Below are 27,964 nucleotides of genomic sequence, written 5' to 3'. Positions count from 1 at the left end.
CCATTCCTCCTGACCAATGAGAGAGCGGCTTATTGCTTTCTGCGTTCCTCTGCAGCGGTCACATACGCAGCGGAAGTCAGCTTGCCCTGCGTCGAGGAGCGTCTGGCCGCATAAGCGGAAGCGCCGCTGCCCTGAGACATGTGACGCGCTGACCGTTTCCGGCTTCGTCACTCCCAGCCACAGGGGGCGAGTTCTTTCTCGAGGTTCTGGGGCCGCCGCCCCTCCTGTATGGCAGGGAGGGAGCGGGAGAACTAAAGCAGGCTAACGCGCATGCTCAGGAGCCGGGGGGAGGCGGTGGGGGAAAATGGCGGACAGCAAAGCGGGAGAGGAGAAGCCGACGCAGCCGCAGGCAGACGGAGGTGAACACGCAGCGCCGCTCACCCCATATCCCCCCTTCCCCGCGCATGGGGGACCCGAGGGCGGGCAAGGGGAGGGGACCCGGGCGGGGTCCTCTGGGGGGCGGGGAAGGGCCCGGGCGGGGGGGGCCCGGGGCGCGGTCTCCGGCTGCTCAGAGTCCGGCCGCCTGCCCAGCTGCGGAGCCAGGGAGCCGTGTCTGGCTCCGGGTGGCTTCAGTGCGGCCCGCGGGCGGTTGGCCGCTTGGGGTGAGTCACCGGCCCGCCCTGGCTGGATGGCTTCATGCCTAGCGAGGGAAATGCGGGGCCCGGGCGCGGCGGTCGCTGGCCGCAGCAGCGTGGGGGTGTCACCTGCGCTGACCGGGACCGACCTGCTCAGGCCTGGAGCTCTACGGCTGGGGAGCAGGGACAAATTGTGTAGCGGGGGTGCTGAGAGCTATTGAACCGCGCTGTAAACCCTGTATGTGACAGGAACCATTTCAAGACCGGGCGGGTGTTGCAGCATCTCCCTCTCCCCCCCCCCCCCCCCCGCACCCTTAGTTCCAGCACCTATGCTGGGGAGGGGCACCAGGGAGAGGGGTTGTCCTCCTGTGATGCCTTAAGACCACTAGACCAGCCTGATAGAGAGTTTGATCTCAGTAAATTTGGTACCCACATCTTTGAAATTAGGTTTCATGGCATAGGCTTTGGGTTTTGTTTTTTTTTTGGCTACTTGAATCAGAGGAAAAATGGCAGTCTAGTCATTAACTTGGTGTGGTCCACTCTTACTGGATTGTACCGAGTAGTTAAACTTGATCTTTGAAGTTAGAGGACTTGATCCTGCAGTGCTTAGTTGGGTAAAGCTCCTGTCGTTCAGTGGGGATCTTGCCTGGATGAAGACTGCAGGATTGGCCTTAGTATTGTCCAGGGATGTCAATTTTTTTGTCATATTCCCTGATTCTTATTTTTTTTAAGTTAAGGTATCCAGTAGGTTAATTTGCATAAACAAATACATATATTTTGTTACCGAACTGCCCAATGAGTAACTCTACCAAATATTGAGAGAAATAATGTATATCGTAACTCCAAAGGATCTACAATACTTCTACCTCTTAAGGTTCAGCTTATTTTATGGTTAAATGGTGCCTCTACAGTTCTCAGTAAACTATAATTTTCCTTACACACTACTTTAAACATTATACTCTTTTTGGTAGCAGTTTACAAGATTTTTTTTTATATATAAAGTGAAAATGAGGTTAATGTTTGAGTCTGCTATTAGAATCTACCAGCACATCATTTATTGTCCATTGTCTTGGAAAACTGAATGTTTTTCCCCCCTCATCTTCCTACTGGCGGTATATTTGCCAAGCCAAAGGCTGACCCTTTCCTCCTTTTTGGTTTAAACATAACTCATTGGGACTTCAGATGGGGCCACTCTCTAGCAATTAAATGAAGGCTTTAAACTAATTAAAACAGGCTTGACAAGTGAGAATATCTTCAGATAGGCACATAAGTAGTGTCATTTTAGTCCTCTATACAGATAGTTATCTGTACAAAAACATTTGGTTTTGCATAGTTCCTTAAACCTCAGTGCTGTAGGAAACAGTAAATTAGATGCTAGTAATTCAGTGACTGACTAGTTTTGCAGACATGCAGTCTTCAGTGGCCCACACACAACCGTGGACAGTAGAACATTATTTTAATTAAAGTGGAAGGTTGGCCAAGATACTGGAGTTATTCCTTGCTCTTTAGAAACTTGAATTTTTTCCTGAGTTGCTGAAGGCCTTCCAAAATGAACATAGGTGGGAAGTGCTCTTGTTCTGATGTGACTCTTAATAGTCCTACACTGGGGTCCGGAACTCTCAACCTTGCCCAGAGGCAAGAGATATATTGGATGAGCAATGCAGAAACTTGAGAAGCTATAAAATTAGCATCGTTGCCAGTCCTGTTTATCAGATGCACAACCTACACAGAAAAGAGAGTGAAAACTGCTCACTTATATGTCCTTGTTGACTTGCAAGTGAGTAGTTCTTCCTTGAAGCAACACTCCTCCATCTAGCTATGACCTAAATACAGAGCACAGGTCTGGGTAGTTATGAAAATAGCAGTGATGCTTATGGGAGGTAGAAAAGAGGTGGAATATGATCTGGTTGGCATTAGAAAAAAGAATATGAAAGCACAAAAACCCAAATGCACTGTGGGGCTTAGAGAGAGGCTAAAATATTCCACTTGAGAACAGTTGGTAAACCTAATTCAAGAACAGCTTTGCAACGAGAAGACTAGTATCTAGATTTCTTATTACCTACAGAAACAGAGTACTTAAGGGAAATTTTCACGGGGCTGCTTTAAACATTTTGCAGCTCATCAGGCAAGTGAAGTTTCTGTAGGGAAACTTTTGCTGCTAGCAATCCGCTACTGGTCTTAAATGTAGCTCTGTTCACACCACCTCGACAGGCTGTCCTGGAAGCCAATTTTGGGAAAGAAAAGACTCAATTGTTGAAAGTAAAAAGAGGACAAGACTCATCTGCTCCTTGAGTGCAGTAGTTAGAGTTCAGCTTTTAGTTATCAGTATTCCAGGTTTGCCATTAATGTTTTTTAAAGATAATGATTTAGTTGTTCCATAAAAGCAAATGTCTGGTCTGGGTAGAGTCTCTTTTTTTGCCCTTTCTGAATGAGTAAGCTCATCTCCCTTTGTAAAAATCATACTCTAGAAAGGCATAACTGATACACTGATGAAACATGTTCCTACTAAGAGCTTCCCCTGTCTCTGTACTGTACTTCCTTCTTATAGTGTTTGGAGCCCTAGAAAGGTTTAAATCTAGCCTTAAAATACATAATTTGGCTCCCTATGGCTTAATAGGGAAGTGCTTAGAAATTCTTGCAGAAGAAAGACTTCAGAAATGCAATACATTGGGGCTTCTATAGGAAGAAACGTTAATTTCTATAAAAATATAATCTTGCTTAGCTCAGAGTGGCGGGCTGTGAGAGGCACAAAGAATGGTGGTGATAGAGGCTAGTGATTTTCAGAAAGAGAAGGGTGGGAGAGAGAATAGGAGAATGTGGGGGACACACAAGTGGCTTTAAAGTCCTGAAAATCATCATCATACACTTTTCCTATTCAATACTAATGTTATGCATAACATGTGTAATGTTATAGTGGTTCTAACCTTGAGATCCGTTTATTGTCTAACCTTACTGCATATAGAATTTTAGTGCAGCACTTACATATAAAGGGCTTTATCTTGTTCCTCTGATATTCAGCACATATTGCTGCATCTCTTCGAAAATTGATTACTTGGCATGGTTATGCAAGCTCATCTGATTTCTGCAAGATTTTCAGTAGACTCAAGTCCTACATTCTTAACGAAGAGAAGTGCACACAATTTCAGAACAGGAACTAAGCTCTAAACCCCTCTCTGCTTGCCCCATTTATCAGTTACCTGAAACTTGTTATATATGGGCACCTGTGAGAGGGTTTCTTGAAATGATTGAGATTCCAGTTCACTTGTAATCCTTGCCAACGAACAATCTGTACTGTTCCAGGAATAGATTCAGAGAAGACTTATCAGTCTTGTCTAAACTTCCAGTATAGGTAATTAATTTTTGGCTAATCTTGAAATATTAATAAAACTATAATCCAACTTTGGCTAACTACTTAAATATTGCATTATCAATTCAAATACATAATTGCCAGAAATTCAGTTCTTAGCCAGTCTGAGTGCAAGCATGTTATACTTACTGATGCATAACTACATTTTTTTTCTTAGTTGTGTACTTCCCAGCACTCTTATTGAGGGTGTCCGATCTGCATAATCACTCTTCAGTTATTCCTCAGACTCTTCCATGAATACACACATCACTCTGTTTTGCTCTTGTAGTCAAAATTTACAAGCTGCTTGTCAGCAATAAACACACTGCCTCAGTTTCTGTTCCTTCAGATAAAGCAAGAAAAAATTCTAAAATGAGGAATGAAAGAGAAGAAAATAAAATACCACAAAGTAGAGAATGAGTTGGCCAGACTGCTGACTGGGAAAATGTTTTATTGCTTTTTAAAATATATATATAAAATCCTGTTGGCTCATTACACTCATTCCTTCTCTTGGTGATTCCCTAGCCTGCGAGCCAGCAAGGGTTTTCTCTCAGAATAACCCATTTTTGAATTTACATTTTGAGATTCCCAGGCCTTCCCTTCCTTTCAGTTCGGACCTCTGAGTGTAGTTGCTAAAACTGGCTTCTGAACTTCCACACTTTACTGATTGAACTTAAGCTTAATTAGACAGTGGGGCTGTATAGTAAACTTTGTGACAAGATCTTCTTGTTGCTGTGATCATCATCATTAGAGAAATATCTTTCAGCATTTTAAGAAAGGGTTATTTATGTTCCATTGGCAAGACAACATATTCCAAGTACAGTGATGTTTCTCTGCCTGAAACATTTTGGATTAAATATGCCCTATCCTAAACTACCATTTTCTAAAGTTAGGAATTAAAACTTTGGTTGATTACATGAAAGACTAGTCTTGCACTTAGAGCTGCTTTAAGGCACACTTAGAAAAATTGCTCTGTAATGTGCATTCAGAAGTGTCAGATGGAATTACTAGCATTAGAACTAGGAACATTGCTGTTCCTAATTAACTTTTTTATGTCTCCTTCTTCCTCTTGATTCTGTCTCACTTGTCCTTAACTTTATTCTTTCCTTACCCCCACATTTATTTCTCTCTTCCTAAGTCAAGCTGGGTAGCAGCACAGACTTGCATTGCTCATGGATAGTGAAACTAATTACCATTGAGCTCCTAGTCAGTTTCACTGTCTATTATGCTCCCAAGGGTAAAATAACTGTTCTAAGTTGGTTGCATCTAGTTGTTGTTGTTTTGCTGACTGAAACAGTGAGTTAACAATATATTTTGCTCCCCAGTCAAGAAACATCATGGACAGGCAGTTTGTATGACTTGGAAAGCATGGCAGGAAATTATAGGTACAGTAACTCCTCCCTTAAAATCGTCCCGGTTAACGTTGTTTTGTTGTTACGTTGCTGATTAATTAGAGAACATGCTCGTTTAAAGTTGCGCAGTGCTCCCTTATAATGTTATTTGGCAGCTGCTTGCTTTGTCTACTGCTTGCAGAAAGAGCAGCCCATTGCAGCTAGCTGGTGGGGGCTTGGAACCAGGGTGGACCAGCAGCCACCCTATCAACTCCCCGCTCCTCTAAGTTCCCTGTGCGGCAGCCGCCCAGCAGGCTATCAATTGCCAGGCAGTTCAGCTGTCCCTCCCCCCACTGCCATATGCAGCTCCTGCCCTCTGCCTTGGAGCTGCTCCAGGGAGCCTCCTGCTTGCTGTGCGGGGGAAGGGGGGCACGCTAATGTCAAGGTTTCTCCCTGCTCCTGTCCCCCCGCTTACCCCATCTCTCTAGAGTGGGGCGGAGGACGGGACATGACATGACGGGGCTCAGGACGGAGGGAGCTTGCTGGGAGCAGCTGCGGTCCTAACTTGCTGAGCTACTTTAAAAGGCAATGTAATTATAGTGGGGTCAGTGTACTTAAAAGGGCAATGTGTGTGTGCCTGTCTGACACACACACACGGTGTGTGTCTCTGTCTGCCATGCTGTCTCCCCCCCTCCATTTGTTCTGCCTTGTAGAGTGTGAGGCTACATTAACAACAATGTGTTAACCCTTGAGGGCTCAGCCGAGTGTTAGTTCATCATTTAGCAGTAAGGCATTCCCTGGGAAATATCCCACCCTTAGACTTGACCACCTCAACCAAGCTTCGCAATCATCATTGCTGTGTATAGTATTAAATTGTTTATAACTTATACTGGGGTGTGTGTGTGTGTGTATATATGTGTATATTTATTTGTCTGGTGAAAAATATTTCCCTGGAACCTAAACCCCCCCCCCCCATTTACATTAATTCTTATGGGGAAATTGGATTTGCTTAACATTGTTTCTCTTAAAGTCTCATTTTTCAGGAACATAACTACAATGTTAAGTGAAGAGTTACCATAGATGGAGGATGGGTAGAGAGGGCACCATGCATTCATACTTAGGAAAAATAGTGGTGCTGTATTATGGAGGCATCATATTTGAGATTTAAATATGTATTTAAAGACTTCTGTTATGCTAAAACAGAGTATGACTTCCCCTGTCACAGATTTCCCTGTTTCTCTAGCCCCTCTGTTTCTCCGGATTTTGTTTCTTTCCCCTAAGGCTACAATCTTGGTAATCGTCCCCAGTTTTGAATTGCTGTTTTTTCCACATGGTTGCTGACAGTTGCTAGTGGGCAGTGCAAAGCAGACCCTTCACTCAAGGTCTGAATTTGCTGCCTGTGTGGTGCTCCCATCCCCTGCTTTCCCTCGTAGCAAGGGACGTAGTTGGGTCCCAAACGTGGTAATATTGTCCTCAGACCACTGATGTGAACTCCCTCCTTTTCTGACCATTCTCCATTGGTTTTTTCTCTTCTTCCTGCTCTTGCAGCAGCAGAGGAGCAAGCTGTGCCCATGTGTGTACTGTTCCACCAACTCCAGGAGCATAGTGAAACTTCCGAGTACCGTTTTTTTCACTTGGTGTGGCTGAGGGAGCTCTGTATATGAGCACAGGTGTGATGGGAGTGTTGTGCTGGATGGGTCATTTTCACAGGAAAAGGGCATTTCCCATGAGTTTGCAAACCCAGGCGTGATACAAGCTTCTCAAAAGCACTTTGCTTCAGTTAGCGATTCTGGTGCTGATTTCCTCCTGAAACAGAATCTGTCAGTTATATTGAATTGAGGGATGTAGACAAGCAGTGATTAGAAATTAAGTTAAGACTACCAATCTCAACTACTTGTATGGTTTTAATGATCTGCTAAGGGATCCTATGTATAGACTGACATGGGCATTTTTTATGTAAACAAATCTGTGTCTAATCTTAAATTAAATTGTGTACACTAGGTTTGAAACTGGGACTCCAAATGTGAAATGTTAACTTGTGCAACCTAGACCCCAGAAGACTGTTAAAAAATTAAGTGTAACTGTCTAGATAAACTTAGTCCCATATTAACAGTGATCTGATGCTTAAATGCTTTTTCAGACTTTTGTATATATAAAGACTTTTTTTGTACTACTTTAGTTAAGTGCTTGCAGTTTCTTTCACTGTTTGTCTCTACATGCTGTCTGCTGTATATGCAGCAGTGGTGGAGACTGCTGGCACTGTAAGTACCCTCCCCATAACAATGCTTTATGAGGTTGCTGCTCCCAACAATCTGCTCAGTAAAAATAGCTCATCTTGGTAAGTTGTTTCGACTTCACCAGGACCTGAAGAAGAGGCAGAAAAACCTGTGAAAACTAAGACTGTTTCTTCCAGTAATGGAGGGGAAAGTTCGAGTCGCAGTGCAGAGAAACGGGTAGCTGATGAAGAAGCTGAAGATTTCACCACAAAGCCTGCTCCTGCCAAAATGTCCAAGTTTGGATTTGCCATAGGCAGTCAGACAACAAAGAAGGCACCTGTGATATCCATCAAACTTGGAGCAAATGTAAGTTGTTTGAATGTTTGTTTTATTTTTAAAGGAAACCTAAGACCAAGAGAGTATTTTATTCTTGAGGGACTGACTTGGAGAGAAAGTTAATGAAACTTAATGTGGGTAGGTTGATTAAAAATATTGAAGTTGACATGTGGGGAAGTGTTGTGGGGCCTATCCTTTTGTTCTAGTAAGTATTTTAAGTGTATAACACCAGTGAGAATTGTTTAGAGTTGTCTAAGAGAGAGGAAGAGTAATGGGACAAAATTAACTCTAAATTGTCCTTGAATATCTGAAATAATTCTCTAAGATCTAAGCCTGGAATAGCTTCCTGAAGCAGTGCCGGAAGCTTCAATGCTCAGGACACTTATAACTAGATGGAGGGAAAAGAACTGTATCTTGCACTGACACCTGTGGGTGGACTAGTAATTCTTTGTCATCTTTAACTTCTAAGATATTACTTTTGCATTGGAAAATGTATCTTTCATTTTTGCTTCTTCTGTCACAAGGCCAATTAGTCTAATTTATACAAACGCCTCTTGGATGGCTTGATTTAAAGATACTAGAATGTAATACGTGCTGAGATCAGTATCTGCAGAATGTACAGGAAATGGGCCTCATTGCCATGCTATGTTTCCAAGAATCCTAATCCTCTGTTGTCCAGGACAGATTTGATAATTCCTTCTCCTGTTTGTTTATGTGGATGTATTAAATTAAATTGAAGAGGTTTCCCGTTTGTTACCAATCAAATGGATCTTTACTTTTCCCATTGACTAACCTGCTTCATTGTTCACTATTCTGGGACAGGCAAGCATATGCTTGTTTATAAATGTAATTCTTACACAGTTCTCAAATACCACAGTGAAGTGTCCATTGTAAATCTCTAAATAGGTTCAGTTCAATCTCTATTCCTCAAGAACTCTGTAGGTACGTCAGCATTTTACAAACCAGGAGCAAAAGATTGCTCAGTAGGATGTTTTTCTAAGGGCATGTTGCTTTCAAATCAGAAAAACAAAACAAAAACCATTTTAGAACATACACAATAAGGTAAACACAGTCCTTGAAAAATTGACAAAGATGCCTTTTGAGCCACTAGCAAGTTCAATTGGCTCTTAGGATTTCTAGCTCAGTGGTTCAACTACGTTTGCATCCAAATTTGGGATAATTATTTTTTCCCTGCCCTCTGGCCTATCCTAGTGGTCTGTGTTAATGCTTCTAGGGAAGATAAACTTCTTAGCAGCAATTGTTCCTTACAGGTAGGATAATGAATAGATGTGGCTGCATTGACACACTGAACCTAATCCTGTTCCTCCCCAAAACCCACTACTGTATGTATGACCACAGAGTGTAAATGTATGCAGAATGTCTCCATAATACTACAGAAGTGAGGAAGCATTGTGCACTAGAGCAGGATGATGCTATGTAAATCAAAGTTATTACCAGCAGTTTAAACATTGTCATCTTATTTTTCTTTGGAGTCATTAATTTTGATTCCTTTTGCATTATACAGAGTACAAAAATGTCTCAGATTTTGATGGCTGGATATGTTTTGAGTAGAGGAAGGTGTCTGTTGGGAAGTGTAAATTGAGGTTTTTCCAACAAAGACCCCCTGTATGAAACAGACTGATGCTACCTTCTGCTTCTGAATTGGAAACATTAGTTAAAAAGCATTTGATTGTTCAATCAAGAAAAATTCTAAGACCTGTTAAAGTACAAAAAGACAAACATGCTCAGCCTCTTGCAGTTGACAGACTTAAATACTCCAGTGCGGCCTCAAGAATAAAGAACAGATGGGGATATGGCCCAATCCTGTGTGTGTTATTTTTGAGACATAGTTGTCACAAGCTTCTCAGATTCTGATTTCATTTCCCATGTCATGCACCAGTAGCCACGTGCCCCTGTAATATGCATGTTTGCAAAAAAAACTAATACTTGCTTGTAGGGAATTGAAATCTGGGAGGATCGGACTAGTTCATCAGAAAACATCTTGCCCAAATGGACAGATGCTCCCTTGTCCTGTTACTGGAAAACTATTTTCTGTCTACTTCAGAGAACTACCTTGACTTTTAGTTTAGCCAGTTAGAAGTTAACTTATGCATGTCTTCACTGAAATTGAAGTAATTTTTTAAAGATGTTTAATGAATTCCATTTTTAAAAAGTCTTTTGAAAGGTTAAATGGATCCTAGTCAAGTAAGCAGACCTGTCGGATTTCATTTGGTGTGTTTTCAATCTATTTCAGAAACCTAAAGAGCCTGCTCCCACCCTTGCTCCAAAAACCCTTTCTGTAGCAGCAGTTTTCAATGAAGATGATGATGTAAGTAAATACCACTTGATGGCTGGCGCTCACTACAGAGGGGAACAGTTAGTGCTGGTTAGAGTTAGGCAGTGTGAGTAGGTACTCTGTAAGCTTCTCCACAAAAACGTCAGTGCACTATAATTTAGAACTGATCCAGTGTTTCCCTTAAACACGTTGTTGGAATTTTTTATTTTATCAGTAATACAGAATACCACCACAAAACCAATTCAACCATAAATTTCTTGATTAAATCTAAAGGTTGAATGGTGCTTATAGGGACACTTCAAATGGGCCTTAAACACCTATAGTAACATGCCGTTATAAGCACTGGTCAGATACTTACAACAGGACTAAACCTGGGATGCTTGGCTGGCTCCGACACCGGACAGCAGATATTAGCAATGAAATTGTTAATAATTTATCTTTTTAATTACATTATTTATCAGAACCTACATGACTTTAGTACTGCTCCGTGCTAAAACCAGTTAGCACCATTCCTGATAATTGGGGTCTTTTCTTCAGACTTTTTTTTTATAAGTTACCTTCCAGGACCAATCTTTCCAATTAAACCACATTCTTTCAAGGCTTTTCCACAACTGCTTAAGCACCCCCACTTTACACAAGCTGCAAAGCATGTACATAAAAATATATGAGCAGTTAACTGACAAAGGTCAATATATGCAATAATTAGAAACGTTAATAAAATTTCACTAGAAAAGAGACCAGTAATTTCATTTTCACTTATGGAACTTGAGCCCAGATCTCCAGATTGCCCTGCAGGAAACTAGTTCAAATTCTCAGTGCTGCTTTTTGTCTATGGGTTTGATGATGGGGGGCTAGAGTAACTGAAAAGAAATGATGCTCCCCCCAGTGAAGTGCAATAATGTGGTGGTAAACAATTCAGCTAATTGGGAAAGGGCATGGAGAGGTTTGGCCTCAGCAGAGTTGGCAGAAACACAAGACTGCAAGTGTGAGATGCAAAAAGAGTTTCCATTCATCAGCAGGACCAATGGGTCTCCATAGTGTATTAAGGAAGAGGGGGTAAGGGATACATTTGAACAGGCAGATTGGTCACGCAAATTAAGACTTTAAAATGGAGTTAAGCAGACAGACAGGGCAATGTGGTTGCTTTAGAGCTGACTGTTTGTTCAGGAGGTCCTGACTCCTCAACATTTGTTTTCTGTAACTCACCAAGTGCTGCCAATGTTCCTTGGAGTGAGAGGGAGGAGAAAGGCAAATAGATACTCCCTCTTTTTGTGGTTTTTAATGTAATTGTCTTCCTCCTGTTGTGTACTGAATCTAAATACTGCTGAGACATTCAGGTATGGGCTAGATCTACAGTGTAGCGAATGAAACGTAATATTTTATTTAATGTGTTCCATTTTAAGTTTAATAAAAGATGGGTAATTTAGAGTACTTGATGGTACAGTTCTTCACTGATCTGTACCATGGCCATGCATTCCTTTGAGACAAATCCTAGTATATCTTGAGTGTTTTGCTTGAGTGACTACCATAGATAAGCCTGACTACCACACTTCTGATTCAGTTGCACCTGCCATGCTTCTCTGTCACAAAATACTGTTTTATACATAAAGCTGGATACAAAAGTTGGCTTAGCTTCATTTATCTCTTTACAAGCCAAGTAGTTTATTTCTGCACACGTTGCACAAGTGCTTTTCAATTGCCAGTCCATTTCCCATCGGGCCCTCTTCCATGTGTGAAATGCTAAATAACCTGTTTAATACTTCGATTGCTAATGGGATGGTATAGAAAAACCTTGGATGAATGATATGTGGTAATGGCTGTGATTGCTGCAGACCTTGTGAGCACAAAGGAGAAGGGGGGAAAAAAAGAAGGAAAATTGGGAGGGTGGAGGTAGAAGAGACAACACACAGGAAAGAAGTCCTTAGGGTTGACATCAGTACCATTCCTCTCCCAAGATTTTCCTGATGTTAGTGAGGCATTGCCACTTGTTAGTGTCCTACCCTTGCAGAATGTTAAAAGGTCATGATACAGCTTCTGGGGTGTTATTGTGACACATTATATGATGGGTAAGTCTGCCCTAGAAGGCAAATGGTTGAAGGTGATTAACTCATGCTGCCAAAACGGTAGATGCTGATAAATTGTACTGCATGTTTGCTGGCATCTTACTGAATTTGAATATAAAGGTCTTTCTCTATAGTGTGAATCTGTTTATCACATGCAAACTTCTTTACCCCTGTTTTTGGCTTTATAGACTAGAGGCACTGTGTGCTCTAAAACTTATTACTTTCCTGAGAGATTGTTAGTTCCATTTCATGTCTGGCTTCTGAATGTTCAAAAGAGAAGAATAAAATGTTTAACTACGCCCTAACATCCATGTTCTTTCTTTTTAACTAGAGTGAACCAGAAGAAATGCCTCCAGAAGCAAAGATGCGCATGAAGAATATTGGAAGGTAGATCAGCTTTAACCTCATTCTTCCAAAGGAGGGGTGGGAGGGATGGACCTTCTACAGTTCAGATTAAGTCCTGCATATGGTCCAGAAATGTATGAAGGGCAAACAGGTTAGCTTTAGTGTCACTTTCTGCAGAAATGAGACGTTATCAACTGGAATTCCTCTCATGTTTCAGCTGTGGCTAAATGCAGGCCTGCAGATATGCACCCATTTAAATACCCCCTTAGCTTTGCCAGAGTGGGAAGAGAGGTTCCTCTTCCTCCCACAGGATGCAAATTTGGGTGCAGTTTGTGGTTGTTACTGAAAGAAGCAAACTACTTCTGCTCTTGTGTGTGTGTGTGGTTTTTTTTTTCTTCTATCGAACTCCAGATTTCCCCAACCCCAAACTGTCTGTCTGGTTTTACCCTTTCACCCTTACCCTAAATATTCCTCGACTGGGGTAGTCTGTTCAGAACTTGAATCTCTGCATATGGAAAAAAGAGCTTGGGTTGAATGGGGTTTTTTTAAATGAATTTTGCCCATAAGAAGTACTTTAGTACGCTATCGTTAAGACACCAGCATAATCTCTCCATATGGGGACTTAACTCTTACTGAAAATATGAGTATATAATGGTTTTTACATTCTCTGGATGCAACTGTAAACTTAATTTCTGGCTGCTACAACTTTGAGAGAGTGAGGGCCAAGTTAGGCTCTAATATAAACAGAGGTGTCTTCAGTGACGTTGCACCCAGAGATGATGGCTAAGTTTGGGTCTCAGACTTTAAAAGCAGTTTAACATTTTATTTCTTAAAAAAAAAAAAAAAAAAAAAAAAAAAAAAAGTGTCGGCTTATTATTGAAAGATGCAAAATTGACAGGCCTGGATCCTGTGTTTTTTTTTATATCCATAGAGCTAGTATTTCACAGGCAGCGGCAGTGGAACTTGTCCCTTCCCCCCTTGCCCGGGTGTCTCAGGCTGATTTTGGAGGGATCAATTTTGGGGACAGGTGACAACACTGCCACTTGTGACGACTTCTTGTGACAGACACCTGTCCACTGGAAACCAAACTGAGGGAACTAAGCTCATTTCACATAAGAAGCCCCTGAAGAGCCATACCAACAGTTGTAACTTTTGGGCACTCCTGACACAAGCTGGATATGAAACAGCAAAGTGAAGCTGAAACATTCCAGTCACACATCCAGTTCTCCCAAGGATCTGATTAAACTAATCTCCATATCTAATTGTTGTTTTTCTTTTTGCAGAGATACACCAACCTCAGCAGGACCAAATTCTTTCAACAAAGGAAAGCATGGGTTTTCTGACAACCAGAAGTTATGGGAACGGAACATAAAATCTCATCTTGGCAATGTCCCTGAGGATGATGACTAAATGATACCTGTTGAAATTCGGGTGTGGGGGGGAGGGCAGGGTGTGACATTAAAGGAACAGTTTCCTTTTTTAAGAATGGTCTGAGATTTAGTGTTGGAGCCACTTTTTCTAAGGATTGAGTGGTACAGTAATAACTGAGTTTGAAATTAGAGGTAATTTATGTTTTGTATACAGATTTCAAGGCATTTGCTAATTTTGTAGTTCTATGTGATTAGTTTCAAAAGGTTACAAATAAAGAAATTGGAAGTGGTACTTTTTAAATTTTTTTTTTTTGGGTCACAGCAACTCGTACACTAAGGTGGACAAAAAAAGGTTACTGTCTCTTTAATCAGGTTAATGTTGAATGCTACTGCACTCTGGCTTCTAGCTCCCTCTTTATATCAGATGAAACATATGGATCCTAAGATCACTGTTATAGAGAGGGAACAGTGCCTTGTGCTAGAAGTGTTATTGGGCTATTAATTTGAACATAAATTTAGACAGTAGAAATCTTAACAACCTGAATTTTTTTTTCCTCCCCCTCTGGTCACTTTTTGTTCTTCACAAACTAAGAATTGTGTTGCTCTGAGTGCTATGGTAGCTTTAGCTCTAATCTTCCTTTGAAACTTTATGTAAAGTGTGTAATAGTCTATCTGTGGTCTAGTTCATCCTAAGGAAGTGGTCTTAGCTGTATATTAGATACAGTCTTAAAAGAATATTCACTACAGCGTGCTCCTTAGTCAGTAGTATAAGTAGTGCTTGTTAGCATTTCCTTGTGAATTAAATGAATAAGCAAATATTAAGGCAGTTATCAATATAGAAAAGCCACCCCCAAAAAGATGAAAGTATGTAATTTATTTAAACATCATATTTGGTTTAAACGTCTTTATTATGCCTAAAAGGAATAAAAGCACACCAAAAATTCAGAGACTTAGTTTTTGTACTTATAAGCAGTAAGATGCGCTTCCTTTATTTTGACATTTTTGTTACCTGCATTACTAATATTTCTGACTAACAGTTCTTAAAAAAAAAAAAAAAAAATTCACTAGGCTATTTTTTTGCACCTAGTTTGAGCAATGACATTAGTAATCACCTTCATTTTCAGGATTTCATATACTAGTACAGTGCTCTGTTAGGATTTCAAACATGGTGAGGGTTGTCTAAATTCCATTAAGCTATTTTCATTTAATTTCAAAAATTGAGGACAGTTATGTCTTTTAAAAAAAAATCTAACAATACATTTTTTTGGAGTCTAAACTACCTGATAGTGTCTGCGAGTAAAGTTATCCTTGTTTGCAATTGGTTGTAAAACTTGTCTGTTATTGAATATTCGTGAACAGAATCCACCTTAATTACTTTTCCCCTTAAATCCTTTCCATATGCTAAAGTTGAGTAGAGCTGGTGGAGAAGAAAGTGCACCTTTTATAGGTTAGAAAAGTACTGACCAATTAGACTCCTGAGTTTATAAGTTCTAAAATTTTTGTATTGTGTAGTCTTTTCATTTGAAGTCTGATGCAATTGAATACATGTATCTATTATTTTCTTGAAAAGCTTTGTTATAAATGTAACATAAAAAGTATACTTTTTTCATAGCAAAAATTGTTTTATAAAACTCTTTGAAGGCTGAATGTAAGGACTTAAAAAAAAAAGTGATGCTTCTAAACTACTTTTGCCTCTTACCCCTCATTGAAGTTAGTGACCAACTCTTGTTGACTGCAGTGGAGACACAATGGGACACTTAAATTGTACCACCTACTTTTATCTTTTAATAGATTTAATGCATGGTTTCACTTGTCTAGAATAACTCCCCTGCTAAAGCAGTGGAAATGTGCATAGAACTGCTACCTTCTTGATGATGATACCCCTTTTGACCTGAGTGGTTAGTCAGTATTTGGGGTCTTGTGCATTGTCTGTTAAGAGAAATTGGTGTCACCTGTTTCTTTGGTGCAATCCTGTTTGTTTACAAAGAATGTATATAAAATCCTGTTTCCCTGAATACAGGAGGAGACACTTCCTTTGCTCATGGTTGCAAGCCTCTTTCCAGCTAGCGCTTTTCCCCAGCATCATGGAAGTTCTTCTGCCTGTCTCTAGATTTCCTTCTGCTGCTTCCAGTATTTCCATTCAGCCCTCTCCTCAAACCTCTTGGCCTACATAGCTCAGGTTCCTGCCTGGACTTGCTTGTGGCTTATACCTAACCAGAAAGGATGTTACTTGTGTCTGTCAGTCAGTGGAAGGTGTTTCATAATAGGTGTGTCTCAAACTTAGAGGGTTTAGGTTCAGTCTTTAGGCCACAGTATATGTTGGCACTGAGTAGTAGTCAAAAGAAATTAACCAAGGTGTATACTTCATAGCTTCTGTAGGTAGAGCTACTTGTGCACACCAGGATTTTCTTGTGTCCCTCCGTTCCCCTCCCCCCATACAAGCATCCCCTTCATCCTCCCCTTCATGGTAAAGGTTTCTCTTTCCCCTTGACCATGCTCCTTCCCACCATGCTCCTTTCCCCCACAGCAGCCTTCTCCATTGCCCTGATCTGGCTTATTTGTCCCCCCTGCCAAATACCTTTCTCCACCAGGGCACTGGCCATCCCACTGTTCAAAGCAGGGCTCAATCTTCCCCCACCTGGACCAAGGATTGATGTAGCAGGACATAAGGAAGGAAGTAACCTATCTGCTCAACTCCCAGCTGAGAAAGGAGTTTTTTCTTTTTTGATATAAGGTATCAACATGTAATAGTGCAAGCTGTTAATACATACCATCAACATAACAGCTCCATGTGTCCTCCATTTCCAGCTTTTGAGGGTGCAGTTGTCTCCAAAAATCAATAGGGTTATGGTCACTGATGCCTAGGACATATCTTGACATTTTAGAATTGATCAAAGGTGTTCAAAAGTTATGTTATAGAGAAATGGGATGGAGCTGGGGTCAGATCTTGCAAGGTCAACAATGAAAATTTAGAGCAAGAAAAAAGGCTGCCATTAGCCTGTAGGTTTTTAATGGAGGTAGTTTACTTTAGGGACAACCCTTCACAATTTGATACAATGAAGTGGTACTATTGGATAGAATACAGGCCTGGTTGAATTCCATCTATTTTGCCTAATAGCTTCCCCTACTTTACTAAAGTCTTTTAGCTTCACACCCTGAAGAAAGATGACAATTACACTAACTTACTTGGCACATATGGATTTGTTAGTATAGACTTTCATCCTCCTACTATAACTTGAGTCTTTGCTTCAGACATCTGCCATGGAGATTATACAACCTCACTCTAGAAGAGGGTCAAGGAGGAGGCAGATAAACCCCTTGTTTCACATTAGGTAAAATCTGTGTTGAAATGTAGCAGATAAGGAGTCTTCTGGTGTGAAAGTTTCTTATTGGAGGGAAATTGGTTAGTATATTGTGTTGGGTGTAACAGCTGATCTTCACTCAAGCTAAATGTGAAAAGAAATTGAGCTCTTTCACGGAAGCACTAGCTGAAATAATAGGAACAGTCACCCCACAGATAAGGATGCATCCCACTGCTTTGTCTGATACTGAAGAGGCACTTGGTGAAAGCTCTACCTCCTAGAGCAATTCAGAAAGATATTCATTTCACCCAGGAGGGCGTCTCTTGCAAGAGATCCTGCTCTTTTAGCACTTCTGTAAATAAAGACTCTGATCAAGGTTCCTGTCATTAGTACTGAGAACAGGTCTATTACCCCATCAGGCAGCTGTCCCCAATCTTCAGATTGAGTTCAGCACTGAATGGGAGCTTGCCCCTGAATCCCAGTACTACATTGAGACAGCCACCTACCACCTCTGCTCTAAGAGCAACTTGTACCACTGAGCCTCTTCCCAGAATGGAAGGGATCAAAGGATGTCATGAGCCAGAGGAAATTCTTTTTAACCTCTTTCCAGCTAACTACTAAGGATTTATTCTTCATCCTCACTATATGAGGCAGTGGCATCCTCTCCCATACAACTTCCTGCTAATAGACGCCTTTCAGGAATTACAAGGAAAGGTGGACATTATGGACCTTGGATTATTGGTGGTAGAAAAGAAAGCACATAAAATTGAATATTCTGCATTCTAGTCTCCCAGGCAGATTGTCAATACCAATAAGTGGAGTACTAGGGCCTCGAGATGACTTGTGGCAGACTCCAGCCTCTATATCTTCAACACTAACAAAAGATACCAACTCCCTCAAAAAGGATTTCCAAACAAACAGGACCCCCTAAAGCTACTCAAAAGACAAAGATCCTTGACCTCTTAAGCAGAAAGGCCTATTTCTAAGTGTCTCTTTAACTGCACATAGCCAACTATCAAGCCATATTTACTAAATATGACTGAGCTTGAATAGAATATCCCCATTCATTGACAAGCTTCCAGGGGAAGTGGGGGTTGGCCTGAAAGCCATCATTTTGGCAGGACTAGTAAGTAGCTAGAACTTCCCTCCAAGCAGTCCTTGGAAACCTGATACAGCAGTCTATTCAACAGCCACATCCATCACCAGGAGGAGGGCAGCTTTGTTACATCTGTTCAATCAAACAACCACTGAAGATCACCCTTCCGAGGGCCAGACCTATGGACTTCTTGCACAGATAAACTATTATATAACTTGAGTATAGGCAACAGTGGGGGCACTGGGTATTGCTACACTCCCCAGGAGGAGAAAGCCATTTAGATACTAGGGCCATTTCTGACAGAACTTCCTCCTATCAGCAACAGACACCTGTTGATTACTCCTCTAAGAAGTCTTGCTGCTTCTGCAAGAGAGCCTCATCCCTCTCTACCATCAAGAGGTTTGATATTCAAGTCAAGAGCTATGTGCCAATCCCACCGTCCTTCTCCCAATCCCATTTTTTTCAGGCACAGGCTACTATTACCAGAGCCTGCTCTCCACCCCACGTCGCTGTCCCTCTTCACAGATCCATCTCATGAAACAACTGAGGGAAGAAGTGGATTTCTTACGTCAATTAAGAACCACAGTAGTACCACCTCAGGACTTCAGAGGGAGGGGTTTCTATGCTTGCTAATTCCTTATATCCCAAAGAGGAAATGAGTTTACTAGACTTGAGATGACTAAAGTTTATTGTAATTCATATTGATTAGCAACACTAGCCTCCATCATCAATTCTCTAGAAGTTTAGCATTCATTTGCGGCTCTTGATCTTCAGGACACATTTACAGTGAGCTACAACCACTACCCATACAGAGTACTCTTTCAGTTTGTCTACAGTCCTGCCGAGAGTATTCACAAAGTACCTGGCAGTAGTGGCTGCCCACCTGAGATGGCAAGGAATATGTATTTACCTGCAATTGGATGAATGGCTTCTGAGAGGGGAATCCCCCCAAGGATGCTTCCAGAACCTTATCCACAGTGCTTATTTTATTCCTTTGGACTTGAGGAAGGAACCACAGTCCAGGTCCTGACAAAGAACAGCGCTGCACTGTATTCTATTCTATGAAGAGGCAACGGGGTGCCTTTCCCTCCCCTCTGTCAGGAAGGAATCAAGCTGTTGAAATGGTGCCATCTTCTTGGTGTAATTCCCATGGCCCTTCACCTACTAGGAACAAATTATCTAGCACAGAGGTTCTCAACCTTTTTTGAATTATGCCTCACTTAAGCTGCTTTAAAAAAAAATGGATCAACCCTCCTACAATAGTGCCAACTTGCAATGCCCTTTTCACTCATATTTGGCCTGGCTTGCCCTGCCTTCCTAGAAAGACCCCCAGGTTGAGAATCCCTCATCTAGCACATTTCCTGAGCAGACAGTAGTTAACCAACCATGAGTTAAGAACTCCATTCTCATGCCTAAATTCTGCAGATAGGGTTACCCCATGATTGACACCACCACATGCCTACTCTATTCTGCCCCAAAGCAGGCACCTGCCCAGGATCCTTCACTCCTTTCCTGATCTCAAATTCTTCTCTATGCATTTCCTTCTACCCCTGGATAACAATAGCATAAAGAAGGTAAGACTGGATGATTTGTATTACTGTAGCACATAGGAGCCCCAGTCACTGACCAGGACCCCATTGCGCTAGGTGCTGAACACACATCACAGAAAGACAGTCCCAGCCTCAAAAAGCTTACAGTCTAAGACAGAAGACATCCGATAGGCAAGTACAAGGAAACAATTCATAATTTCATATAGTCCAAGGCCAGAAGGGACCATTGTGGTCATCTAATCTGACCTCCTGTATTACTCAGGCCGTTAACATCCCCCCAAAAATTCCTAGAGTGTATCTTTTAGAAAAGCATCCAATCTTGATTTAAAAATTGTCAGTGAGGGAGAATTCACCATGACTCTTGATAAGTCATTCCAGTGATTATTCTCACAATGTGACAATATTGTCTAAATAGACAAGACAGACCCAGGAGGAGAGAAGGCATAAAATACACAAGCAGAGTGAACAATGTGATGGTGATAAACATCATGTTAGTTCCACAATTTTTACATTTATTTTGAGTGGGTTTGCTTATGAGGGGATCAGCTAAATCGGTAGGGGAACAAAGGGGTTGTTTCATTTGCAAAGAGTCTGTACCTTGCTTCGTGTAGTACAAGTCTGAACATGAATGCATTTAATATCCATGTATAATCAAATCCCACTGTAGATGTTTTCAACTGCTGTTGTGCAAACAGTTGTATGAAAGGCTACTGGCATCCTCGTGTTAAGGTAATTGTAAAACTAGCACGTAATATTGATTGCAATCTGTAACTCAGTGTTTTCCTACTCAACTAACAAACTACACACTGATCTCTAAGCACTACTGCAATATAAATGTTTATTAATAATAATAATAATGGACAAACCATAAAAGAATGCAAGTCTATAGCAACTGTGAGTGCAAAGAAAACCAAAATATGAATTGCACATAAACTGATGCGGCAATGTCTGCCTGAACCTGCAGGAAAACAAATAATGCAACAGAGAAGTGGGATCTCAATTGGGTGTTTGCTCTGTAGGTGACAATTTAAGTGACAATCTTAACTAGTTCATCACTGATCATTAACAAAATGATACAAGTGTTCACTATTGTTGGACATATTGGCATATCAAGGTGAGAGAGAATGCAGCTAATTGGTGTCAAGGATTAACAGGGCATGGAACAAGATTCAAACCTCCATTCACACTCTTCCCCCCAACACATTCCAAATCAGAACTAGTCTCTGCTGTTGCCTAACAGATTGCTCCTCTCTGCCTCCGAACCAAAGCCCTTGAGTGCTTGCTGGATAGCAAAATTCATTGCCATTACTGCATCTTTTCTGGGGGGCTAGTTCCCAACTGTGGAAACTTCCAGCTTTTACCCAGACAACTTCTACAATTTCAGTTACTGGTCAAAACAAAAATTACCAACACACTGAATGCTTATCAACATATAAGAAACCGGGAAATCAACTGGGTGGGAGAGAGCAGGCCGTGGTCCTGCCTCATAAATTATATAGCAGAAAGCCTGGAATTAAGTAAAATATGCAAAGATCTTGAACATAAAGCAGTCCCCTTTCAAATGAAGGGTGGGGGGCAGTAAGGGACCAGCACATCATAGTAAAAAGCCAGTGACCTTAAGGTCTCATGAGACTTTAATGCAAATGCATGAGAAATTGCTATGATTAATGTTCTTCAGATCTAACTCTCTAGGAAGGAGTTAATCTGGCCATCCAGAATTGTAAAACTGGAGCTGTTCACTGCAATCCAGTAACTGAGCCCCTTCAGTAGCTTGCAATTAAACATGAATTCTGTGGCTACACATCACAAAAAAATATAATTCTGGAGTACGCTTTTCTGAAAAGAAAGTTGCTTAAAAGAATAATTAATGACAAAGATCTGTTTATTTAATGACAGAAATAACCAGAACTTTATACATCTAACACCAAAACAGCAGAATGTACAAACCAAAGACATTTAATTCACTATGTCCAGGAATTCAGTAGGAATACTTCAGAAATAGACTGAGTTTCTCACGAGTTTTTATAAACAAAAAATCTAGCTTCAACAATCTTAAAAGCTCATGATCATGGCCTGATTTCACATAAATTGTGGTAGGGTAGTAACCTCTCAAACTAGTAATTTAAGAGGTGTACTTTAAATAAATAAATAAAGGCAACCTCACAAATCCAGGAACAGCAAGTTAAATGATACTCCCCTACTTACCGTATGCCATTCTGAAAAAAATTAAGGCACAACTGTACATGTTAAGCAAGAGATGCCGTAGCCTTTAACTTTCATACTGCTGGCTTGATTTTTTGTTTATCTAACAACCTTTCTGCAATTTTATTGAGTGGCAGGTCATAACGCCAATTAAAACATATTTTCGTTCTTACAGAAGGCATTATACTTTTTTTCTTTTAAATTCAACAGACTCCTTTGTCTCCAGAGGGATGAAAAATAAAGATATCCAAGGATTAATTAAGATGCTAACAAGTATTGTGTTGTAAGGTAGCACACTGAATATACAATTGAAGCACTAAACAATATTTACAAATAGTTGTCCTGAACATGTTTCCTCACAACTTTATCAATATATACTTATGCATAAATTACTAGTACTCAGAAAATTTGGAAATTTACCTAACCATCTATTCAAATCTTTTCACATTATAATGGCTATAAGAACTGTTACACTTACCTCTCTTTTTAGCTTACATTATGATAGACTGATCTTTCCAGGGTGCTTCTCCAAAATGTTTTTGGGTATACAAGTGTTTAGGAAAATACAACTAGCACTATTTTTTCAAGTGTATGTTTTCTGCAATTTTACTCCATTGCAATATTTAGAGACTAGCACAATTATAAGAGGTTACAAGGTGTATGTGAATAATATGAAATCGCCATCATGTTTGGTTCTCACAGAAGATATTTTTGATCTCTGGAATACAGTAACCTACAGCTCAGTTCAGACCCAAGGCAGTAACTCAATGTAATTACATTAGTTATTGCTTTTAAAAAAGTAAGATTTTCAACAGCTTATCTACATGCATGCAAAATACACAGAAGTGGTCTGTTTTACAGCCTACTAAATTGAGATCTTTCAGCTAAGCGATGGAACATTTACAGAAATGTTAATTCAAATGAGCTGGACACCTTATCAGGGATTTTGCCCCATATTTTGTTAATGTGTAAGGCAAGCCAGTTTCACAGGCAGCACAAGAAAATTGTAATATAACCAAATTTGTTAAGTTTATCTAGCAGGGACCAGTGGTCTTACCCCCGTTGAATACTTTTGCAGTACAAGCTTTTATGCTATATCTTTTCAGAACATGAACTCAAAACTACCATCTACATCTTCTGTTTTAGTCCCTGAACTAAACACTCTCAGTATGCATCTTACACAATGAGAGTAGATTATATCACCACACAGGCTGAAACTAATGTAAGGATACTAACTCAAAGGTGGTCTCAGCTATCCTCATGTACATACATGCTTAAGTTGTTCATTTTTCACCTGTTGCGCATACAGGCTTGGATGACACAGTCTCTCTCATTCATTGCTATAGTTCTGTTGCCTTCAATCTGGAGCTGTATCGTACTGAAAGATAATGCATTTCAAATATGCCAAACATATATGTTGCTTTAATACACATGAAAGTGGACTGGCAGGTCTCTCAATACATACACAACAGTATGGCCATGATACAATGATTTGATCAAGTATGAGAGATTGGCAGGGCTGGTAGAGACAGAGGCGGGGCTTCTGCTTCCAGCAAAAGCCAGGGGAATTATACATTCACTGAAAAAGATACTAGCAACTTCATTGCATGGGATTGCTTTAATATTAGAACAAATATTTCCGCTTCATTTTATTTTAACACATTAACCAACAGGAACTGAAAGTTCTTCCACAAAGATGAGGAGATGCAACAGGATTAACAGCCTGCCTTACACATGTTTTCATATAGCTGTGGTATAATAGGCCTTTGGAGATTTCCAGCATGTGTGTCACAAATTTAGTTTTTAACATGACATTATGACATTCATATTATTCAGTCCTCGTGCTACTGTCTGTCCCATTTTGGAATTATTAACTCCCACCATCCCCACCTCTCAATAACAATTCTCCATGATACAGAAGTTGGAAAACCAGATGATTTATACAGTGTCCCATTCCCAAAGAACTGCACTCAATTACACTTAACTTTTTTCATGTGGAAATTTCCAAATAAATTTAATATAAAATTAGAAGAGTTCTACATCCATCATTAGTTTGCCTGCCTTGGATACGTACAATGAAGCAGTGTAAAGCTTTGTTTACACAACTGAACTAGCAAAATAAATTAAACAGGGTTGCACATATAGGGCCAGACTAAACCCCTTATTCACACTGAAGAGCAGTTACTTATTTGAGTAGCCCTATTGATCCCATTGTACTTATGGAAGTAACTGTTCACCAGTGACAGTTTTTTCCCCAGATTCCAATGGACTTCACTGAGTAAATTTGGTTACAGTTACATGATTATGCAAGTCATTTTACAGTGGTTTGCAGAATCCTTAAGTGTACTTACTGACCTGCCACACAGTCCTGAGGAGTTTAAGCTAATTTTGCAAAATTCCTGGAGCACTTTGTAGATTTATACACAGTTAGCAAGTCTACCTAAAGGCAAAAGACCCCATACCACAGGTTTCCAGCCCTTCACAAGGCAACACGCACTCCACAGCAGTCCAACATCCCCTGATTTGGGGAGTGAAAGAAAAGACGACAGAACCCATCACTTAAACTTCATTCACTGACCCTGATGAAATACATATTAAAACAAAAGCAAAATGCTACTGAAACAGCTGTACAATCCCAGCACAGCTTCTTTGTAAAAGTTTATAAAAAAATTTACAACATGATACTTACTGCCATTACACAGGAAATATTTTATTTTTAGACCTTTCTGTACTAATTGATGACTGATACAGAAATCAGTCTTCCAAACTCTTGCTCTGTACTGAAGTATCTGCACTTTTATTTTTTTTTTAACCAGTGCATTGTGCGATATCATTCTGCAGCCAAGAAACTCAATATAGGAGATTCTGTATCTGAAAGTCAGTATTACTGTAAGCCTCAAATACTCACAGTTAATACTTAGCTTGTTACATGACAATACTGCACTCTTCTTGCTCTCTGTTAGAGATGGTGTTCACTCTGTTTCTGAAATGTGGGCCACTTCTACTTTTACAGTTTCAATGGCTTGTGTAACTTCAGCTATTTTCTGTCCTTGCTGTTGTGCCAATACGTAATTCACCACCTGCATGATGCTTTGGTCAGAAAGAGTGGATACTGATGTACATTCCTCAGTAGCTGCAACAGCTTCAATAGCTTCAATTGTTTCTCCTGCCACTACCACAGTCTCAATCTCCTCACTGCCAATGCTAATCTCCGTTTCTTGTTCTTGCATGTCTGCTGTTAAAATACTGATGGCATGTTCCACCTGCGTCCCCTGGTTATGAAACTGAAGGGTGTCCTTTTCCAGCATAATTTTGCAAGGTACATAATCCCTGTGGAACTTGGTCATATGCTTCCGTAGCGTCCGGGCATCTATGTAAGCTTCATTGCATACTGGACACACATATGGTCGTTCTCCAGTATGTGTCCTCACATGACGCTTCAAGGAACGTGCATCAGCCCAGGCTACTCCGCAAGTCAGACATTCAAAAGGCTTAACACCTGATCACCAAAACAAGAGAAGGAAGATTATTAGTTTTTGTAAATCTGTGTAAATGAGAATGAGAAATTCCAGGCCCAAAAGACAACATTCTAATACAGTGGTTTTCAACCTGTGGTCCACGGAGCCCAGGGGGTCTACAGACTATGTCTAAGGGGTTGGAGAAAGGCTGTCGCTACCATGGAAAAGTGGTTTTCAACCTATGGTCCGTGGACCCCAAGGAGTCCACAGACTATGTCTAAGATTTCCAAAGGGGTCCGCACCTCCATTTGAAATTTTTTAGGCGTCCTCCAGTGAAAAAGTGTTGAAAACCACTCTTTTCATAGGTAACCATGAATACAAAATTGCTAGTCACATATCACAGAGCAAAAGAGACGTGAATAAAATCTTATTTACAAATTTTGAGTGCATTATATGATATTTGAAGAGTGCTACAAAACCCCTCAGCCCAGAGCAAGAGTCTACTAAAGGGAAGGATACACAACTATATCAGATATGTTAATCCAGACTGAGCTCTTGGAGGGAAGAGCCTCCTACTTTATGTTTGTAGTGCACTGGGGCCTTTGGGTCCTATTGTAATACAAATGAATAGTTGGTTACAGGGGCTATTTTCACAAGTACTCAGCATGGCCTTGTTCTTTGAAGGCCAATGCTGAGTGGGTTAGGAAATCCCATCCTAGAAGTATAGCTGAACCTCATAGATAGAGGTCAAGAGTTACAACATAACTATTAAATTGTGCTTTGCCTGTAAGTTACAGAACATCAGAAGAGGAGAGGCTTGGCAAAAACCTTGTGGCCCATCTAAACTATTCTGTTGCTGGACAGGATTTTCCCTTAAAGGATCTTGCTTTTAGTCTGCTTTTGAACATCTCCAACAAACCATCTCGTAACCAAGTTATTTGATTGTAACTATATCAGAAAACATTTTCTGCGAAGTTTCTTTTTATTTCATGCCATTATATATCATTCTGAAATGCCACCAAGAGATTAGGTTTTAAAGCTTCTATCTGTGTTGATGGTGCTTCTATTTCTTAAAACCATATTTTGTCTAACTATAAATTTTCATTTAAATCTGAGAGGTAGAAGTAACAGATTCGGTTAACTGGTAGAGAGGTATCAAAGGTAATGAAATGGGCCTGGAGAGGCTACAATCTCTATTCACAGAGATGCAACAGACAGTTAATGAGGATCTGTGCAGGCATAAAAAAGCCCGAAACTTTACACAGGCACTTATATAGAGCATATCTCCATACTGTGTGTCTCGCCTTAGGAGTGCCTTGGGCACAGAGTCTCACTGTTACATCCCATCTCTCCCATTCTGCCTTTCCGTTTGGTACCATCTCTCCTCCAAATGTACTGCCTGGCACCTTGCTAAACCAAATCCTACTCCACTGATTTTTGTTAATTTCTGTAAAGTTGTGTGTCCATCTTCCACGGAGCCTGAAATCCCTAGTTTGAAACTATTTCTTCCTCAAGTCAGTGTATAGCAAAATTATTATGCATAATGTATGTATGATCGCTATTTGCACTGACGTACAAAAGAAACAATTTCAGTGCTAACTTCCTATATTATCACTGCTACAGATTTATGGCAGAAAATTATGGGACATTGTAGGTGCTTCTTTTTTTAATGTAAACAAACACTTAAATTTCTATCCCAGCAGCGAATGAGATTTTAGACTTATTATTAACAGTCCTTTATGGGTAAGATGTTTAGAAAAAATGATTTTTGCCACAATATAGCAACTTGTGTGTAGAAGTACATAGTCAGACTATTCAATTATTCCAAGTCTCATGCTGAGCTTCCTTATGAAATGCTTATGCGTATATTGGAAACTTTTTAATTACAACTGTTCTGTTCATATTGTCCCCAAAATGCTTAAAGGTTTTAATCTCCACCGTAAACTAATGAACTGACAAATTTCAGTCCAAAAAAAGGAAACAATATTTTTAGGAGTTTATAAGTGTTTGAAACCAATCACTCACTCTTGCTCTCTCTCTCTCTCTTTTTTTTTTTTTTTTTTTTTTTTGGGGGGGGGGGGGGGGAGGGGAGAAGAGGTGAGGGTGCATTTATTTAGAAGTTGAATATTTTTATAATTTTTACACAATATTAATTCCTTGCCACATACACAAAACTTTAATAGAGTCTCACAGAAACTCCTGAAAATGTGTTTTTATTACAACCCTTCACAGAGTACTGAGAATACACCTTTTGTATCCATTTGCACTACCAGTGCTATAAGGTTTTAGAAGGATTCTAATGTCTACTTTTGGAAGTCGCTAGAAATATGTTAAATAACAGGATGAGTGTAAACCTACTTTCTGTTGACTTGATGATCCATAACTACTTCCTTGTGGCTCCCCACTCATGGGGACCCTAAACATATTATCTGTTAAAATACTAGTATTTTTACAGAAAGGACACAATCACTTATTTTC

At 40.3% G+C, this 27,964-nt stretch overlaps 2 protein-coding genes across 6 annotated transcripts in view; one reads left to right on the top strand and one right to left on the bottom strand.

The window, feature by feature from the left end:
- Positions 1 to 36: 36 nt before the first annotated feature.
- Positions 37 to 15,115, top strand: LOC102939363 (PEST proteolytic signal containing nuclear protein). Of its 4 annotated transcripts, none has more exons than XM_037907977.2 (6): positions 37 to 359; positions 5,247 to 5,306; positions 7,614 to 7,834; positions 10,059 to 10,133; positions 12,495 to 12,550; positions 13,792 to 15,115. In XM_037907977.2, the coding sequence occupies exons 1-6, from the start codon at positions 305 to 307 to the stop codon at positions 13,916 to 13,918; spliced, it is 594 nt and encodes a 197-aa protein (XP_037763905.1). In that variant the 5' UTR covers positions 37 to 304; the 3' UTR covers positions 13,919 to 15,115. The 4 variants fall into 4 exon arrangements, with proteins under 4 accessions (XP_037763905.1, XP_037763929.1, XP_037763914.1 ...); XM_037907986.2 differs by having other exon boundaries at positions 43 to 359; positions 7,666 to 7,834; XM_037908001.2 differs by lacking the exon at positions 5,247 to 5,306 and having other exon boundaries at positions 7,666 to 7,834.
- Positions 15,116 to 21,690: 6,575 nt separating this feature from the next.
- ZBTB11 (zinc finger and BTB domain containing 11) overlaps positions 21,691 to 27,964 on the bottom strand; it is a 30,769-nt gene continuing 24,495 nt past the window's right edge. Inside the window, exon 11 of one of the 2 annotated variants that reach the window (XM_037907897.2) lies at positions 21,691 to 25,527. In XM_037907897.2, coding sequence (XP_037763825.1) covers positions 25,001 to 25,527 — 527 coding nt within the window. In that variant the 3' untranslated portion in view covers positions 21,691 to 25,000. The remainder of the gene's footprint in view (positions 25,528 to 27,964) is intronic. The other variant, XM_037907907.2, reaches the window with a different exon arrangement.

The sequence above is a fragment of the Chelonia mydas genome, chromosome 1, assembly GCF_015237465.2.
Source record: "Chelonia mydas isolate rCheMyd1 chromosome 1, rCheMyd1.pri.v2, whole genome shotgun sequence".
Lineage (NCBI taxonomy): Eukaryota > Metazoa > Chordata > Testudines > Cheloniidae > Chelonia > Chelonia mydas.
Note: the sequence above shows the minus strand (reverse complement) of the source record. Positions and strands in the feature narration are given on the sequence as shown.

Excerpts from the sequence above, each read along its gene's own strand:
- LOC102939363 (XM_037907977.2), top strand. The coding sequence starts at position 305 with ATGGCGGACAGCAAAGCGGGAGAGGAGAAGCCGACGCAGCCGCAGGCA. Across the intron at positions 360-5,246 it reads GCAGCCGCAGGCAGACGGAG|TCAAGAAACATCATGGACAG; the intron begins GTGAACACGCAG and ends TTTGCTCCCCAG. Across the intron at positions 5,307-7,613 it reads AGCATGGCAGGAAATTATAG|GACCTGAAGAAGAGGCAGAA; the intron begins GTACAGTAACTC and ends CGACTTCACCAG.